Source organism: Melozone crissalis, unplaced genomic scaffold, assembly GCF_028551555.1.
Source record: "Melozone crissalis strain CALT ecotype California unplaced genomic scaffold, PUWL_Pcris_2 ptg000018l_1, whole genome shotgun sequence".
Lineage (NCBI taxonomy): Eukaryota > Metazoa > Chordata > Aves > Passeriformes > Passerellidae > Melozone > Melozone crissalis.
The window spans coordinates 39112602-39132696 of record NW_026535796.1 but is presented as its reverse complement, the minus strand read 5'-3'; the positions used below and the strand labels follow the sequence as shown (position 1 = coordinate 39132696).

Below are 20095 nucleotides of genomic sequence, written 5' to 3'. Positions count from 1 at the left end.
GATGCAGCCTGAAAAGGACAGTAGGTTATGGGACATGAATTTTTGTGTGTCAGCATAGTTCTTTCAGCATCCCATGACAGAGAGGTATATCTGGTGCCAGTGATGCCAATCCAGCAGGAATAGGACCTGACACTTTCATAGATTTCCTCCTCTCTGGATGCCTTATTGATGCCTTAAGATTTAGCTTTCATATTTTCCAGATTCTTTACTGCATTAGTATGTAACTCTGAACTTCATATAAAGTGCTAGCAAGTTCCCTTCACAATTCAGTTAGGCAAAACAATCCTTTTCCAGCCTGAGAACCAAGGACACCCTTGCAGCTTCAGGCCCAAAAAATATAAACAACAGTGAATTGAGGAGAGCAATTTGGAAAGATGGGACTTCATAACCTGAAGCTGTAATTGGACAATTAACCCCAGTGTTAAATGGACCAAAACTTAAAAAAATGTGAAAACTCCTGACTCAGGGTCCATCTTGGGTGTAGCCATGGCCAGGCTCTTGTACTGCCCAAGGTGTATCCTTTGAAGGCCTTTTAATAAATACTTTATTCCTTTAACATGGTCTAGCCTCTGTTCTAGGTAGCCTTTCAAGGCATCATTATTGCATCAGTGGTTTGTGATTATATGGCAATTTTTAAGTAATTATGTATAGTGAAAATCAAAATCTCTATGACATTTCAATTAAAATAGCCGATCTTAAAAATGGTGCAAATATGACTGTCACAATTCTTGGGTTTTTTTCTCTTTAATATTTTAACAGAAATACCATGTCTACTGGAGTCATTATGCTTTATTGAGAAGAGTTCAAGGGCAGATTTGTGTGGTGTGGATACAGTTTGGAGGCTGCAGTGTAATTAGTCAGTGTGATGAGGGGCTGAGGAAAGTATGAGCTAACCACTGAAAATGAGCCTTGTCCACTGAAAATGAGCCTTGTCAGGTGAATCACACTCCTGTCAGGCACCCAGTGGCACAGGCCAAGAGGAGCAACAGCATGCAGGCACCAGGCCAACATGGAGGGATTTTTGTGCTGTGGCATCAGCTAGGTCAATTAAGCAAACAGCAATTTTAGAAAGACAGAATGTACAGAAAATATGGGTACCTGAGGCTTCAAGAAAAATGGAATAACAGAGGGTGGCTTACCCTCTGTTGGAAATGACATCATGCCATTGAAAGTCTATAAATAGGAATTATAGATGGAACAAAGGTATGCTTGCAGGAAGACCAGTTTTTTTAAAATGGATTAGTTTGTTTTCTCAAAAGCCATGTATAAGTTCTGAGAGTCTGACAATTGTTTTTCTCCTCAGGGTATGGGAAGATTGCCCCAAGAACTGTTGGTGGCAAGGTTTTCTGCATCTTGTATGCCCTATTTGGGATTCCACTGTTTGGCTTCTTGCTGGCTGGGATTGGAGACCAGCTTGGAACCATCTTTGGGAAGAGTATTGCAAAGGTGGAAACGGTTTTCAGAGTAAGTTCACTGATAGTTTTTTGCTTGTGCTGTATAGCCTGCTCTTAATTTTGTTGCTATTACCTGCAGCATTTTTTACATGTTGGACACCATGAAACATGTTGAGATGATAGTTAAAATCTGTAAGGATCTCTGTAGTCAGTGGAGAGAAACAGATTTCTCTAGATGATGATGCAGGGGTTATAGGTCAAACTCTGAATCTTGTTATTGAGGGTGTTGCTGGAGAATGTATCTCCTAAGTTAGTTTCCTTACAGGGAATTGTTGTAAAACACTCTTCAAAACACTGCAAGAGCTTTAGATATATACATCTATTCACTGAAAATGGAAAGAAGGTAATTGTTCCCTCAAGGAACAGGGATGTGGTCCTGATTGTGTTACTGATACAGCCAAAAAGAAAAGCAGGAAAGCAGGGTTGCTGTTGTGAATGTAAACCTGGGAAGAGAGATGGTTGAGTGATGTGCCTTCGCTGCAAAGCAACAGATGTGTTGGTGCAGATCTGCAGCTCCACCACAAAAACTGCTGTAATGCCACTGGCTGAAATCATGATCATTCTCTGCCCGGCCTACCAGGAAGACATCCTACCCTAAATTTTTGTGTAGACTTCCTCATGTATAATTTCCCTTTATTTTGCCAGTACCCTCTGGTTTTTGAGTCTGAATTGCTGTAAGCAGTTCTTTTGCAAGCTGTGCCACAGATCTGGCAAATGCTGTTTTGCTAACCTGCTAATAGTTCACTTCAGGGGTTCTCTCTTTGAGGCAGAACTTCTAGAGGTGACCTGTGTGATACTTCCCTTGGAAGTGGCATAATTGAAGGTAAGTCTTTCCAGGGATGGAGTGGATGAGAAGCTGCCCAAGCTGGTTAGTTTAATAGACATCTATTTCTAAAACATTCCCACAGATGAGAGCAAATTGGTTGTAACTGTTTTTGGGAGGAAGTAATTAAGTATTAGACTGAAGAATGAGCACTTTCCATTTTGATTAAATGACTTTTAGGTGTCCCAGACCAGACATAAATAGTGTATCAGAATAAATGCAGAAAAGAGACTAGTGATTATCGGTGAGTAAGCATGTACATGCCTGTCTGGAGAGCTCTTCAAAAGGCTTATATTTTCATTTAATGAAAAGAATCCTTTTGAAAAGTGTCTCAGTTCAGTTTGGTGAAAACACAACTAAGATCCCTAATTTTTTTTTTGTCTACCTTTTAATTACATCTGCTTCACTTCAGTGGAATATCTGAACATTCCAGCCTGCTTCTGCCCAAGAAAAATTACGATCTTGAAGTCATGATATGGATTGAGAGTCAGGAAATCTTTGATTAATTGTCAGCTGAGTGTTGTATTTCTGAGTGACATGGACAAGACATTAAACTGTTGGTTTGATAGTTTATGATTAAAATAACCAGAGAATCACAGAATAACTGGGGCTGGAAGGGATGCCTTGAGATCATCTACTCCAGCCTCCCTGCTAAAGCAGAATCCATACTCAAAGTATTTTAAGATTCACAGATGAGTGCTGATAGTAATGATTCATCCAGAATATAGCCATTTGGCACATAATGTGAGTTCCTTTGGTATTCAAAGTATTCCTTAATTTTCTTGAGTCAATGCAGTTGCTTGTTGCTTATAGCCATCCAAAGTATTTGTTTTCCTCCTTGGTATTTTGTCAGCTTCAAAGGAATTTGGAGATTGTGGTCTTCTTGTTTAGCCAAGATGTGTGTTTATTCCTTTTATTTTGATTGTCATAAATCCATTACATTCCTTTACATCTATTATTTTGTGATTTGGTGAACAGGGCTATACATAGTTTCCTTCATTAATCTTACTAATGAGTTTCAGCTATTTCAAATATTTCTGATAGAGTTTAGAATTTACATGCATCTTAGTAAATAGTCTTAATAGCAGTGGTTTCATTTCAGGTGATTATTTAACATTTGGCATATGTAGAATATAATAATCATTATAATTTCAGTAATTGTTTACTTTGTTATCAAATTATATTTACATTGTTAGGCTTCATAAATGTTTGTACCTAATCAGATGAAACCTCAAGTAGAGTAAGAGTTCTTGATTTAATGCTGAGCACTGAGCAAATTTTAACTCAATGTGTAACTCTTGTTTCTAATTTTATAATGTCTCCTTAATGAACTGAAATTCAGCATGTTTGTGGGTGTAAAACCACCTGTTACCACCTGTAAAGAGAGGACATAAGAATTAGGAGAGTACTTATTCAAGAAACTAAAAGGAGCAAATATAGGCTTAAAAGACACTGAAAAACATAATCACATGTTGGGTAGTGTGCCTGACAAATCTTCTGGGAGTAGCTGAGAAGTCACTGAGTGCATCAGTGCTCTAGAGAGCAATATCTATCTGCATTATTTGTCCTCACAGGCAATTTGGGACAGTCCAGTTTCTTGTGGAAAGAATGGGAAGAAACTTAGCATGTGTGTAATGCATCAAATTTCCATGTTCATCTGCCTTAGCACTCTGCTTCTGTATGTGTCCGGTTGCCTCTGTTTATGCCCTTCACTCTTAGGAATGTTGCAGGGCTGGTGTCAGGGCAGTGAGAGTTCTGGAAATCCTTGCAACTATGTCATTGCCTGAACAGGCTGAAGGGACTTGAGGGCAGCTTGATCTTGCATTGTGGCTAGGATCATTTTTGAAACTAGGTAGGATGCAGTATGCACACACTGGCATGTGGGAAGGACAGGAAGAATTTTCTGTTGTCACTGCAGTCCTTTCACCAGAAGCATTTCCTTAACAGGTTTCTTGCTCCATCCAACAGTGTATCTGTGAGAATGGTGCCCATGCCACACTAGGGACGGCTTGCCTATGGCATTCCTCAGCATATCTGCAAAGATGAAAGGAGGATTCCTCCCAGAGGACTTGTGCTAGTGCATTTCTGCTGCCTCTGACATGACCTGTGCAGAGCTGCACCAACCTTACCTTAATTAACACCACAAATTAGACCTTGGGAATACCATATTTAGCTACTGCAATAATCAGCATTCTGTGGGAATTTTAAGAACAATCTGAACTACATAAAGTGAGAAAGAGATCTGCTCTTATCAAGTACACACTACCCCAACAGTATTGACAGAATATTTCAGCAGAGGAGCTGGGCACATGCCACCACTCATCTTCTAATCCAAAATGTTACCATTATTTCAGTGTGTAACTAGCCAGGAAAACAACTACTCATTTATGAGTAGGTAGGGCTGGAGGTACTTCATTGCAAAATAATGCTTTGTAAAAAATAGGGTTTTTCATGTACCATTTTAGGAAACGGAGGCACTGGCAGGATGATGCTATCCCAAACACCATGCATTGAATAGTTAATGCCATCTGTCCTACTGGAATGGTTATATTTGGTGCAAGTAAATAAGCATCAACCAGGTCAGAGATGTAAACCAAAGCTTCCCCCACAAAAGCCCTGTCTTCTCAGTTCCTGGTTATTTCTGTATGTTCCATATTCAATAATCCAGGGCAGAACCTGGGTCCCAGTCTGTTTTCACATGCATGCAAATGTGATTCCCCAGAAAATGAATATGTACAAGGCCAGACACAACAGAAATGAAATATGCATTTCAAGGTGACATAATGCCATAAAAGTTGTATTTTTATCTTTCACAGGTTGTTCATAAGATCCCTCATGTAAGTATGTTTCTATAATAAACAGTAGAACAAAGCCCCATTCTCTTGGCATGCTCTGTACACAAAGTGTCTGCAAGCATCTAAAGATAGAAAGCACTCCATAGGCAGAGCACACTGTCACAGAACACAGCAGCTGCCATTATCATGAGTTAAATATAGGCCAATTCAGATTGTCTTTTTTCAAACCTTGAACGAGTGTTTAGACTCTCACCAGAAGTAGACAGGTTTAGCATAACCCGAATGATCTTCACTTGTAGTTTAGTACAGATGCAGGAATTCAGCAGGGGCACAATGAGTTTCTGAGAGCACTCCAGGATTTTCTGGCTTCTGAGGTGAGGCCGCTGTGAGCAGTTCCTGGGCTTGGTTGATGTTTCACTCCTCTGGTTTCCAGCAGGACACAGAGGACAGGTCTGGCAGCACAGTTGGTAGAGTGTGAATTGCAGCGCTGGGATGTGAGCAAGCAGCCAGAGACGTGAGTGGTGGCAAGGCTGCACCACTGCAAACACACTGCTTTGTGCAGAAAGGCAATGCCTCTGCAAGCACCTTGTGCTGCACTGAACCAGGGACTTGTCAGAACACACACTTCTGCTGCTTCACTTCAGGTTTTCAGCTCAGAGAACAGGTTTTGCTCTAGTTTTCAGAGACGTGCTATGAAAGTGATCTACACTTAATATTTTTCTGAAAGATAACAGTACACATCACCTAATCTTGGTATTGTCCTAGGAAAAGTACCTCTTAATTGGCAAATAGGGATGGGGCTGGTGTAGTCACATTGAACTGGTGGAAAGATTTCTTTTAGCACCTGTCAAAGCTCTACCTTTCCTAAACTTTATTGTTTGTCTTTCTGAATACATCTGATCAACTCGAGCTAGTATTTCACTTAAAGATTCAAGTCCTTTTTAGAGATTTTGGCTTCTCTGATCTCTTACTGCAAAAGTGACAGGATTTCCTTCCCTGAAAGTGGATGGAAAACACAATCTGGGGAAAAACTTAGTATAAGATATTAACTGTGTAGAGGAGGAACACTTAAAAATGCATTTTTTTCATAGCCTCTCCTCTGTTCGTGGATTTGCTCTGTTCAAGACAATCTCTTTTATTTTGTTTAATTACATCACGTTACTAGCCAGCATCACTGTGTTATTACATCAGCTGCTAAAAAATCACGGAGCATATTAATACTTTTTCTTTTATTTTTTTAATATAGTGTTATTCACTGCTATTTTCTGTAAAGAAAAAGGCAAAATTAAAAAATATATAATTTATATATAAATTTTTATATAATATATATAAAATTAGATTTTTTTATTCACATAAGTTCCACAGAGTAACTGTCTGATGCAGTGATCTATCTGCCATCTGCTGGCATCCTGTCTCTGAACAGAGCTGTCAGGACGGGGTGTGAAATTCAACCTACTGTGGCACATTCACATTATTATTCCAAAATTCTACAAGGTTTATGAGCTGAAAGTTCAGGGTTCAGACCTCAGCCTAACAATTTGCTAAGTCATTTCCACCAAAAAAAAGGCAAAGAAATATAAAAAATCAGTGATTAGAAGGGCAATTTACGAACTCAGAACAAATGCATGTAAACAATCAGCTCATGATCTGTTCTTTTGCCTGTCACACCTTAAAGGTCCATCTAAGAGTCACATTTCCCTGAGCAGGGTTAAAATAGGGGTGCTTGAAGGCTTGATGGTGAGGGTTGTGACTTCATTACAGGAGGTGACTCCTTGTCAACCAGAGCCAAATTTGTCTCTGAATTCTGTTTTAGGTTAAACCACTGTCTTCCATATGTTGGGTTTATTCTTTGGATCACTTTCCCCTTCCATTATATCTGAGCTGCAGAAAAGTATTTTTTCTGCACAGACCTAAGATAGTAAGCTAGTACTAAAAAATCAATTAGAACACTATGAATCCCAGATTTTGATATTTTAGGCCCTCTAATTTGGTATTTAATTTACTTAGTGATGCTTACAGCTATTCCATTTGAAGGGATGGAACTTCAGTGTAGCAGACATTTTGCTAATTTTGTTCTTATCCTCTGTTCATTGATGGTGACTATGTTATACCAGGAATGGCAAGATCAGATCCATTCAAGTACAGGGAAGCTATGTGGAACAATCTTTATTAACCAGTTTTGCACTCTTTGGGTGGGGGAATATAGGTACAACTCAGACATGAGTTGAAGGAGGGAAGAGAGGAGCAACACATTACAAATTTGGCCTCTGTAAAATTGCTGAAGTCAATGCCATCAACTGTTGTCCTTTGTCTGCTCCAGTGTTTGAGAGAACCCTATGTATACATGGATTCCTCTTATTCAATTTGGTTTTTTGCTTCTTTTTTTTTCCCTTGGGCTGAATACAGCTCAGCCATAACAAAGGTTTAGGATAATAATTTTTATTTTTGCAATAAGCAACATGCATAAATTAGTGGGTCCATATCAGAAATCCCTCTATGTGCTTTCTAGTGAGAGAAAGAAGATTGGAAAAGGGTGTATAAAGTCTAGAAAATGTCTGAGCCAGTGTTTCTATATTTTCATGACACAGTATTCACATTATAACTGCAGCAAGATCCCTGCAGAGATTTACAAAAATTACATTAGAGAAAGCTACTGCTCTGTGAGAAGCTTGTTGCATATTCCATCTGGGTCTAGACAAACAACCTACAGAAATGTGGTTTTATGGGGAAAACTGATGTTAAAAATAACATAAATCCTTCTTTACTCTGACCTGTGTCTTGTATGAGTTCAGGTTTGTTTCTCCCAAGCCTAATAATAAATGTGACTGCTCACAGCTTTCAATATCTGTCTCTCCTCTGGTACTGACTACAGTTAAAAAACAGAGGATGGATTCTGTGCCTTCTTGTGCAGCCATAGACAGCATTCTTTATAAAACATGAGAACTAAAATAACACTCAGGCACCAAGAGGTTAGAATGTAGGGTAAGCCCATATCTGGTAGAATGGTTCAACCTCCTTTTCATAACCCATGGAGGTGTCTGAAATGTCATTTATATTTTAATATATATTATAATTCTACTGCTTGTTTTCAAGGAGTGTTGTCATCTTCACTGATGTGGTGAGTAGGTCCTGGCTGGCAGCAAGCACCCACACAGCCGTTGGCTCACTCGCCTACAATGATGGAGGGAACATGGGAAGAACAATGGAATGTTCTCTAAATAACTTCATGGGTCAAAATAAAGACAGCAAAGTCACTTACCATGGACTCTCACAGCAAAACAACCTTGACTGTTGGACTTTAAATTAATTTACTGACAATTAGCATAAAAAAATTACTGAGTTGAGTGTTTGGAAACAAAATCCCCACAAACATTCAAAATGCCTTTCTTCCCTGTTTTCAAGCTCAGCTTCACTCCAGACACCTCTCCTCCACCCATGTTGTTACTGTGGGTTACCTTCAGTCCCTCTGGAGCAGCAGCACAGGGGTTAGGGTCAGAATACAGTGGTTTGTCTGCTGTTCTGAACTCTTTTCCTCTGTTCCTTTGCTGGTCCTCCATGGGCTGCAGACCCTGCAGTACCAGTGTTGTCATGGAGAAGCTCCCACTCACCTGCCCTTGTTATTCCCTTGTTCTCTCCTCTTTTCCTTGTCTTCTCCCTGTCCAGCCTTCCTGCCCTTTCTTAAACACACTTTCCCAGAGGTGCCACCATGTCAACTCAGTGGCTCAGCAGCTCCTTGAGGTGGGTCTGTTGGAGCTGACAGGAACCAGCAGTGTCAGAGAACAGAGAAGAACAAAATATTGTTATATTATTCTTAGGTGCTATGTCCAAGTCATTGATATTTAAAATACATTTCATTTCAGTCTCATTTTGAACATGAAGGAGCTCGGACAAGTTACAATGAAATCCACAGTGACTGTTAGAGGCAGCAAAGAGGTTGATGTGACCAAATCACTGATGACCAAGCAGTGCTGTGCCAGTCTTTCCATATAGCCTGTTGAGAAGGGCATCACACCTCACTGTGTGTGCCAGGCTCTGGACCAGGACTGGCTTGCATTTGGCTGAGCTGAAAGACAAGCAGTGTGAACTGTGACTGCCTGCACCATCCACAATAGCTTTGCAAATATATTTTGACTAAGGACATATCAAATGTTTGTGAGCTGATATATGTGATAGTCTGGTACAAAGACTGTCATTCCTAGTGTTAAAATATTTTGGTCTAGAGAAAGTGATTTAGAAGACAAGCTGTTTAATTAGTACATGGGCAGAGACAATCTGTTCTGAGAATAGTTGGCAGCATGGGGAAGGGCAAAAAGTTAAGAGTAAGTGAAGGGAACAAAAGAAATACTAAAGAAAAGTGTTTTGTTCGAAATATGTTTTCTCTGCTCCAAAATACAGAGCCTTTTGGAGAGATGAGGACAGCATTTTCCATGCAGGTATATTACATTATCTCTAAAAATCTGCCACTGGTCATCTAGCAAAAAAGGTAGCCAGCTTGCCTGGAGCCTTGGGGAGATTTGTCAGGAATTCAGAAAAGGAAAAGTTTGGAAGACAGAAAAACCATCTGAGCTCACTGTGAAGCAGCAAGTGTTCCAGTGCTATTTTTGGTTTAATAGTACTGTATACTGGAGGAGCTTTCTATGAAATGACAGGTGACACTACAGAATCTTGGAATAAGCTTATATGAAATATGCTGTTCATGGAAATATGTATATGTTCTCCATATTTAGCATTTAGTTTAGTCTGATAAATGACTGTAGCTTCTTTTGATCTCCAACTTAATGCCTCCTGCTCCTTTTTCATAGGAATATATATCAACTGTGTGGTCTCAGTTTGCAAACCTAAAAACTGTTTGGTGCTTTTATTGTCAACCCTCAGGTCAGAAAAATTGTACCTCAGTTAATTCACCTGAAGAAAGCAGAAAATATAAAATAATCCACTACCCTGGCTTTGATCTATTGGGCCAGAGAGAGAAAAAAGAAAGTAAAAAACTCCAGGTTTATTTTAACTCCTGAAATTATTAGGTAAGACCAAAAGTACTGAACCCCCTGTATATATAATACAAAATATTATTGGAAAAAGTGAAGCTGCAGTTATTGATGGAAAAGATGGATAAGAACTAAATTCCACTGATAAGGGTGTGTTCATTACTCTGTCTGTCCTTACCCCTCTTGGCACTAGAGCAGATTGACAGGAGGTTGTTTGAATTCATGTAAGCAAGTAATGTATGTAAAGTAATTCATGTAAGCATCAGTAATGTTTGGCCAGTTTAGCACTTAGCCACCTCAAGAATAAAATCAGCACTGTCAGTGGAAAATGGGAATGACCCTGATGGGTGCACAGAAAACTCAGTTCTTAGATACTTAGATTACTTCTTTGATGTTTTCCAGATTAGTTCTAGGTGGATTTAAATTGGTCTCATCAGACGGCACTAATTTATTTATATTTGAGGAATGTCTTACAAATCATCTGCTTCATCACTGTGGAAGGAACTTGTGGGTAAACAAACTTGAAAACAAAGAGTGGAAAACATCTCTTTTAAAGGTTTTAATTTTACTTAAACAACTGTAAGATAAGCTACCTTTCCTGGAGGAAGAGGTTTGTTGTTTTTCTTTTCGACACCTATAAAAAAATTCTCTATTCATGTCACAAAATGGGTTCAGATGATTTCTTAGCCTGGCAGAAGTTGCTCAGCTATTTGACAATGTTTTGCTCCAAGCTGAAAATACTGTATAAAAGAGAAATTTGTGTGAACTTATTCAGACTTTTCAACCCTTAGTGTTATATAATGTGATTATTTATTTATTTATTTATTTATTGTAATAATTACTTGGTGTAACACTGCAGTGCATTAAATTTTTGTAGTATGTCATAATTACAATGTACATATTTCATTAGTCAGTACAATTATGCCTAAGCAGTTTTATTCATCTGTAGCTGTTAGACTCTACTGTGAATTTCCTCTGAACGCATGCCTAACTGTAAAAAGACCCTCCTTTTCATGTCAGTCCTGCATTTCATGTGTTATTGTTCATTAAGTAATTCTTTTTCTGAGTCCTGCTTTTGTGCTCTTTTCAGCAGCTCTAAAAATGCTGTGCCTGATTCACCATTGCTTTCTACCCTCATTTGTACCCTCAGATGCTCTGCTTTTGTGTCAGTGACAAAGGTGCACAACAACCATGAGTCAGGCCTTTTACAGATCCTTTCATTAACATTGTTACCATTTTTACTTAAAAGAATCAAAAACCTTTGGCTGAGTTTATCACTCACAGACAAGGGGATGTCCTGAACATTTGTTACTCATTTGAGGGCCATTCTTTTCGTTCCTGCCTCTCTCATGAGACAATTCTGACACATATTGAAATGCATTTTAATTTTTGCTGTGTGGGGACTGGAGGAAGAATTATTATACACTACTTTGATGTCAGGTAGCTCCAAATTACTTTTTGTTCAAGGATGTCCAAGAGACACTTGTCTCCTAATTTCCACAAGGCAAGGTTTCTGACATTTCATTTCTACATTTCAGGAAACTGAAGCATTTAGTAGAAGTAAACAAGTCACCTTGGTCAAACTAGAAATTAAACCTCAATTTGGTTAAATCCTTATTCTCAGTGAAAAAAGGCAGGGGTGCCAATGTAGGACACTATGTAACACCCATGCAATCTGTTCTTTTCCTTTCACTACTCATCGAATAAATCTGAAATCCTGCCATTGTGAGGGTGTGTCCATACCTCTTAAAGAAGATAGATTGTCCTTTGGTATTTTAGCAAAATACTCAAAATGGCTCTTTGGAAAAAGAGGCAATAAGGATTGAATTCAGATTTTTTTTTTTTTTTTTTTTTTTTTTTTTTTGTTGTTGTTGTTGCTTTTCCCCTTGGCACTTGGCAGTTTCTTCCATGTCTTATATTTGGCATTATATTACTAATCTTATTGAACTATTTATATTCATCCAGACACAGAAAATAAACACACACCCAAATGAAATATTAAGCATAGGGATCATCTTAAACAGTTTCAGAACTAAAAGTATGAAATATATTTATGCTACCTGGTTCTGAATGCATCCCAGATCAGAGGAGTACTTAACGAGGGTCTGACACTGCATCTCTAAAAGAAATGCTCCCATTTTAGGGTAGCACAGTATTGCTCACAATCTGGTTAGATATTAACCAGTTCAGGCAATATCCCTTCTGTATATTACAAAGATAACTTCTGAGATCTTATTTCCTGTCTAGGCAGTGCCTTAATCTGAAATGAAATCTCATTCCTGGGTTAAGGGAGATGCTTTAAATGAAAAACTAATTTGGAAATATGACTTACAGTGACCTCCACATTGCTTTTTCAGAATAAATAGAGAATTTACACTACCATTGAAATGAATCTACAGTAAGGTTTCTAGTAATTTACAGGTTTCTCATGAAACTTTATTGGGTGCTGAGTTTATTCACAGCAGAGAAAATTGGAACTAAATCTGCCAGAATCAATTGTGTTAATCCAGGATTGCATCAATATTAATAGAAACAAAATCTAAATATATATTAAATAAATTTAGAGTTTATATGATTTATGAGTGTAAAATATTACAATTACACTTGCTATATTTGAATTCAGTTTATAGAAGCCGGTAACACATACTCTTTGTTCAAGAGCTTTCCAGTGTGGATTTACATAGGTAATTTTATCTCAGGCTGTTTGGTATTTGACATAAATCCTTTTTTTCTGGAGTAAACCAATAATATAGTTTTCTATTTTTGAAAAGGAGATTTAACCTTCATATTTGTGAATGAAAGCTGGAAAACCTGAGTCTAGAAAACCCAAAGAATGAATTATTTCTACATAAAATTGCACTTTTTCAATGAGGGAAAAGGGGTTTATTCTTATTTTAACCTTGGTCCTGTTTGTTGAATGCTTGGTGCTGGTGAGGCAATGTGGGTGTACATATACTTGTATGGAGGTGTGAATGTGCACTTTTTCTTAGGCATTGAACCTGATATGGAGCATATTGATGCCTTTCTGAAGCTCAGGAATGTTTTTCCAGGTGGTGTTTGTGGTAGATTAGTCACTTCTTAGTGCATAGAAAATGGGAATCATGATAAACTGGGGCCAGACATGGGGATTTACTGTTACCTGGACAGGACTCTCACTAACAGGGAGAGAGGGTTGTATTCCACCCAACAAGCTCACAAAAGGCAGAAAGAGACATATCAGGTGACACCAGCATAATCAGTGTGTCATTCACAAAGAATGCAGTTCCAGAAATCCACTCAAACAATTTTTTTTTCCTGTTATTTCCTTTTTCTAGAATAAAGAAGTGAGTCAAACAAAGATCCGGGTGATCTCCACCATTGCATTTGTCCTGGCAGGCTGCATTGTCTTTGTGACCATTCCTGCAGTTATCTTCAAACACATCGAGGGATGGACAGCCTTGGAGTCCATTTACTTTGTAGTTGTCACGCTGACCACTATTGGCTTCGGTGACTTTGTAGCAGGTGAGCAGCTTTGAGCCAAGATGCTCTGCACAAGGGCCTTGGCTCTTAGAATTTGCTTTCTGGTATAGAGAGGAGGCCCTTCACAATGTGTTATGTTCCAGTGAAACCATGCCAGGTGTTTCTGTTGGGATTACTGTGCAGTACAACCAGGCTGATTTAAGGTCCAGGTGCCTTGCCATATGTAGATTGTGAGCCTTCAGCAGTGTAGATAACAGGAGCCTGGAAAGTCCTGATTACCCTTTATCATGCAATGAATTATGCAAAAGTAAAATTGCTTTCCCATTGAATTAAAGATTTGTATTAGTCCATTAGTGCTCAGTCTGAGGCTGACTGCAGGAGCAAGCAGCCCATATGATGAATGGAAGAAGCTTTTACAAAGGACAGCTGAGCCATAGGTCTGTAGAATTCTCTGGTCAGATGCAGTAGTGGGCTGCTACCACAGGAGCTGCAGCATTTCAAAACCTGCATTCTATTTCCTAACCTTGGCAGAAATGTTGACATTGCAGTTGATCTGTTAAGGAAAACTCTTGTAGGAGAGACAGACTAATGGGGTGTGTATCTCAGTACTTGGGGGAGACTCTCCAAGATTAATACAGTACAAGCAGGAACTATAAATGTCTACCCATATACAATTTCCAAAGAGGGAATTGAGATAGCTGGATGGAGAGATGAGAGAGACATTTTTTTTCACATAGCTGCTTTGCTAACAAAAAGGTGGTTAAAATAAGTGAATTTTTTCCCATCAGTGCATGACCTCTACTCCTCATTCCTGTCAGTGGTCCCAATTAAAGGTATTAAGTTGTCTGTGTTACAAACTGTCAGATTGTGCTTCTTAGTCCCTATAAACAGAATGAGTTAAAAACATCAAATACAGCTACAAAATTTTCTTTGTTGAAGGACAGTAGACAAGTCTTTTTTGTAGAGAATACTCTAATCTTCCTTTTTTTATAACATACTGGCATAGAATACATGGATTATTGAGGAAAAAAAGTCACTGAACAAAGAAAGACCCAGATATAAAAAAGAAAGTTTTAGGACCATTCAGTTACAGAAGTGATTTTATGAGATTTGTCCATTTTAACCACTTAGATGTGGAAAGGAATTAACTGATATTCTTTGAGGTATCACAGTGTGAAATAAAAATAATTTAAAATATTTTTCTTAATAATACAACATTTCAGTATTGTTTAATAATGTGATAGTAAAAAAAAGCTGTGAATATTAAATTGTTCTATATGCACATGATTAGGAGAACATAATCCACAGCTGGGTGGCTACTAACAAGCATGATTTTCCAAAAATCATATGGAAGACCCTGAATAAGAAAACTTCAGAGGCATTTTCATTATAAGAGTTTAAGGCAGGTGATCACCAGGAGATTTGGGGTTTATTGCTGGTTTTGAGAGAGATTTTCTGCCCCTTTTATTTTCTGTCACTTTAATCTCTCAGTATCTCTGTTCCTTCAATAGCAAATCAGAAATACTCTACCTTAATGGTTAAAGCAGTGTCAATGGAGCTATGCTGGCTTATTCCCCTAGAACAAATCCCAGCTCTTGGGAATCTGGGAGGTTTTTGTACTACAGTTGGAAATAAAATTGTGCATGGAGCCTGAAAAAACACAGTGTCTGATAGGCTGAAAAAAGTGGTCTCATGCTTTCTCAGTCACCTGATTACTCTGCAAGATAGATCCAGACAATCTGTTTCCTAGTGAGCTTCCTCAGGGACATGTATGATCAGAAGAGGCTTCTTGTACCATAGCAACAGCAGTCCCTACCTCCCATTGTTTCAGACTCTTAAAGACTGGAAAGAAAGAGTGTGATTCATGCAGTCTATGGAGAGAGATTAACATCAAACCAATGTTTGGGTCCCTGCCAAGTCTCAAATGTCTGACCTTCCATGGGGGTGTTCTGACAGGCTTTTTGTCTTATTATCAGAATTACAGTGCTGTTGACAAGAGTTAGGAAATACTATTAGGCATTTTTCAGAATTGCAGATATTTTGTAATGATTTTGTCACCTCATGATTTGTAAGCATAATTATATGCTTATTTCAGGAGGAGATGCTAACATCGCATACATGGAGTGGTACAAACCCTTAGTGTGGTTCTGGATCCTTGTTGGCCTTGCCTACTTTGCTGCTGTTCTGAGTATGATTGGAGACTGGTTAAGAGTCCTGTCCAAGAAGACACAAGAAGAGGTATGATCAGTAATTTCTCAGCAGTTTTTCATTTTGCATAAGAGATTTAAGAGCCTGATTCCTGCTTGTCTAAATAAGGATGCTGCTCTTCATGACCAGTGCTAAATATGCCCCGTGGTTTACTGTCTGCCTTTGGTATACAGTTAGCTCTGATCTTTAGCTCCTTCACAAAGGAAGAGAAAAAAGCTGAGGAAGCAACCAAGGCTGTTACACCTCTATCAGTACTCAAAAATACACAGAACACATCAGTAGGATTGCAATTATGGAATGAGAGGCCAGCCTTTACTCTGAAACTAGCTATGAAATTGTACTAAAAATTTCAGTGTCCTCACCTTAAAAATTAGGAGATTTTCCTGTGTTTTCCTATGCCAGGGAATGTGGTTCTGAATAGAAGTTTAGATTCAGGTCCCTTACTGTGTACTCTGTTTTTAAAAGTTGAAGAAACTGAGTAGTCAGCATCAAGGAGAGCATGACTAAATTCACTCAGAACATGCCCTCCCTGATTCAAAGAGGATGCTGCTCTATTTCCTGTTTTTCTATTTTTCTCTTTCTATTTTCCCCACTCAAATAAGTGCGGAAAATAAAAAGGCAATTGCCATGCCTCTAGAGCTGAAGCCTGTGGTGGAGGATGTTAGTAATATAATATCAAATTTTAAGGCAACCCTGCTTTTCTAGGAAAGTTTACCTGGCAGGGTTAACCAAATAGCAAAATTTGGCAGGGGGGTAGTGCTGTTTCTAATTTTTGAAGGCATCTGCACCACCCAAGGCCTGGTGCATCCCCCATGCATCTCCATTAATAAAGGGGACTGCAGAGAGCATGGCTGTTCCATTGATCAGCAGGCAGCTACAGGGAGGAGTCTGGTCTCCCACACAGATGCCTTCTGTCACAGTGCTAAATGGACACCTGCACATCTGGCCTGCAGAAAAAAAGATAACTCCTTGTGGGTTATGGGATGCAAAAAGTTGAGTTCAGGCTGCAGCAGCACAAACAACTCATTGACTGTGTGGGCTCCTGCAGACACTGTACTCCTAAATCTGTTCTTTAGCTGAACTTTGAGAAAGCCCCGTTTTAATTGAAATATTGCTTGGTCATTTATCTTGATTTTTCTCATTTTGGAAAGCATATTTATTGAGTACAGCCATTTCTTGGTGCTTTATTATTAGCCATTATTCCATCCTCCAGTGCAACGGTGTAAAACAGAGAAAGACAGCCGGACATTCATATGGTTCTAGTGCCCATACAGAATGTGTGTTGAAAACTCCTCCAGATGGTTTGACAGTGTGGTATTTGGACAGTTGAGCAATGGAAATCTCCATAAAAGACAGCTACATTTGTCCCTGAAAATGAACCCTAGACTGGGGGAGTCAGAGGGCCACTTGAAATTAGCTAATGGATATTAAAGATTAACTGCTCTGTGACTCTGTGGCTCTAAACAGAACCTTGAGAGGGACTAAATATCTGCATCCATGAACAATACAGGAAAACACATTTCTGTACTGCTGCACTGGTTGTTGTGTTGTTCTGAAGTGTATTGGTTTAACTGTATGTGATTAACTTTGCCCACTCTTGACCATCTGTTGCTGACATTATGAGTCAGGAATTTTGTTCTTGATCAAGGATAGTGTGAACATGTCCCACCATGTAACACTTCTATAAAATGTGTGGGGTGGCAAAGTGACAGAGGCAGATGAGTTCTATGTCACAAAAGCCATCAGTTGGTGTGTTTAGAGTTTACCCAGTGTAAGCCCTTTACTACTGAAGTTTGGGACCAGATGGATGCAGTGGAGACATGACCTCTTCCCAGTTTCACACCACAGAATAAAGTGCTTGTGTTACTGTTCTACAGGAAAGATTTTTCTTTAAAAAAAAATTTAATTTCTCTTTCCTCATGTTGTGAAGGTTGGAGAAATAAAAGCCCATGCAGCAGAGTGGAAAGCAAATGTGACGGCCGAGTTCAGAGAGACGCGGCGGCGGCTCAGCGTGGAGATCCACGACAAGCTGCAGCGGGCAGCCACCATCCGGAGCATGGAGCGCCGGCGCCTGGGCCTGGAGCAGCGGGCCCACTCCTTGGACATGCTCTCTCCAGAGAAGCGCTCCGTCTTTGCTACCCTGGAGACAGGACGCTTCAAGGCCTCCTCTCAGGAAAGCATCAACAACAGGCCCAACAACCTGCGCCTGAAAGGGTCAGAGAAGCTCAACAAACACGGGCAGGGGGCATCTGAGGACAACATCATCAACAAATTTGGATCGTCCGCTAAGATGACCAAAAGGAAAAACAAAGACATCAAAAAGACTATGCCTGAGGATATGCATAAAATTTATGAGACCTTCAGAAACTATTCTGATAGAATACTGGATGAAGAAAAAAAGGAAGAGGAGACAGAGAAGATGCGTAATTCCAAGAATAGTTCTAGCACTGCAGTTCTGACCAACTCTATCCTGCAGCACTCAGACCTGGAAAATGGAGTGATTTCCAATGAAGCCAAAGAAAGGATGCAGAAAAACAAAGTGTTACTTCAAGAGAGAAGTTAAATGTAAAAGATGTTTGACTTGAATTAACAATGTTGGTGTTTTTATATCCATATATATTGAGACACGTGCCTTATACAGACTCCTTATTCAGTCTGAATTATATATCATCCAAGATTATTTCACTGTGCCATAAAGACTCAAGCTTGCTCTGCCAAAACAAATCAGGAACACAGCACTGCAGAATGGCAACAGAAAGCTACGCACATGGAAATTTCAGCCTGTATAAGATTACCAGGGCAAGACACAAAGGAAGGGCTTGGACCATGGCAGTATCACCAGAGGGCTCCTATCATGGTGTGATATTAGACAAAGGGCAGCTATGCAAGAAGGGCCTATGAAAGGGATGAAAAACACTGTATCTTTGTAATGGAGTATGCATCCATAAAGCCTTTCCCTGGTGATTAAAAAAGGAGAAATGATTGGAGTGAATTAGACACTTTCAGTAAGGCTTAGTTTACGTTTTGGCACGTGATCCAAGCTAGATTTTGGTTTTTTTTCCTATACTGGAGTCAGATGCATTACCTTTCTAAATGCCAAAAGAATGTCCATGGACACAGCTAGCAGCTGAGTGCTGGTTGGAAAATCAACATAGACATAAGTAAGGATTGGATTGCTCTTTTCAGTAAAAAAAAAAAAAAAAAGAAAAAAAAGAAAAAAAAAGAAAAAACAAAACAAAAAAAACCTCTGTGGGTATTTATCTTAAGCAATGAAAAAAAAACATAAAAAAGAAAATAAACAAATGGATTTTTTTTTTCTCATGTGGGAAAATTCAATGTAAAGTCACAGCAAGAAAGTGCATATGAAGAAAATACAACATTTCATGTTATGTTGTTTAAAAGAAGAGAAACATCAATTTAATGATATTTGGCTAAAAGTATAAAACAGTGGGCCAAGTTTTTCTTTTTAAGAATTTCATATTCACACTTTCCACCACTGAAAGAGCCCCTTCTATTTTAACGCTGTAAGACTATAAGGACAGAAGGGAAGCTGTAGCTTTTGCATGTCAGCAAACTGCTGTTCTCTAGCTGAATCTGAATTTTTAAAAATAGACATAAAAGCATATATGTGATTCAAATGAGGGCCAGAGCTACCATAGAATCTCAGGGCTCTCTGTTCCCTTTTGCTGGGTTTGGTTTAGACATAAGCTGCTGTCATAGTCTCAGAAAAAAAAAGAAAAAGCAAAAAAGAAATTTAGGAAAAAAATATTGTGGTAATCTTTTAAGTGCTTATAGCTTTAAGTGCCATTAATGCTGTCATATTTTTTTAACTTCTTAAACAAGTATTTTGAATTATTTGGTTCATTTCTTTCAAGTACAATCTTTGTTGGAAACTTGCCATCCCTTTTATTGATAAGAACTAAATATGAGCTCTCTGCATTTCTAGACTAAAGTGGAATGTAACTAAACTGTGGGCATTTTTAAAAATCCTTTGTGCGGTCTGGGCATATGAATATGAAACATAGAATTGTGTTTTCAAAGAAAATGCTGCAAAATAATTAATGGGAATTGCAAACATACTAAATTTTTATAGTGTCAGCCTGTGGGCTACTGGGTGGGCCATTGCAGATAAAAGATCATGCATGCTGGAAATGAGATACACATGATTGTACCAGCAATGTTTTCCCCGAGTTTTCACAAAATCCTAAATATTCTTGCCATTCAAACTGTAGGCTTATAGGTAAGGTAAGCATGGATGTTGATTGCAGAGACTCATGCAAGCTAGTCAAACATGCAGGCATCCACAGGTCATGCAGACATAGACTTTTGGAATTGCATGCTGATGTCTACACACACAAAACTGCATGTATG

At 38.8% G+C, this 20095-nt stretch overlaps 1 protein-coding gene across 1 annotated transcript in view; it reads left to right on the top strand.

Moving 5' to 3' along the window:
• Positions 1–18884, top strand: part of KCNK10 (potassium two pore domain channel subfamily K member 10) — a 51010-nt gene extending 32126 nt beyond the window's left edge. The window contains exons 5-8 of the mRNA XM_054275683.1: positions 1304–1464; positions 13372–13558; positions 15612–15754; positions 17655–18884. Of these exons, the coding sequence (XP_054131658.1) occupies positions 1304–1464; positions 13372–13558; positions 15612–15754; positions 17655–18287 (1124 nt within the window). The 3' untranslated portion in view covers positions 18288–18884. The remainder of the gene's footprint in view (positions 1–1303; positions 1465–13371; positions 13559–15611; positions 15755–17654) is intronic.
• Positions 18885–20095: the final 1211 nt, after the last annotated feature.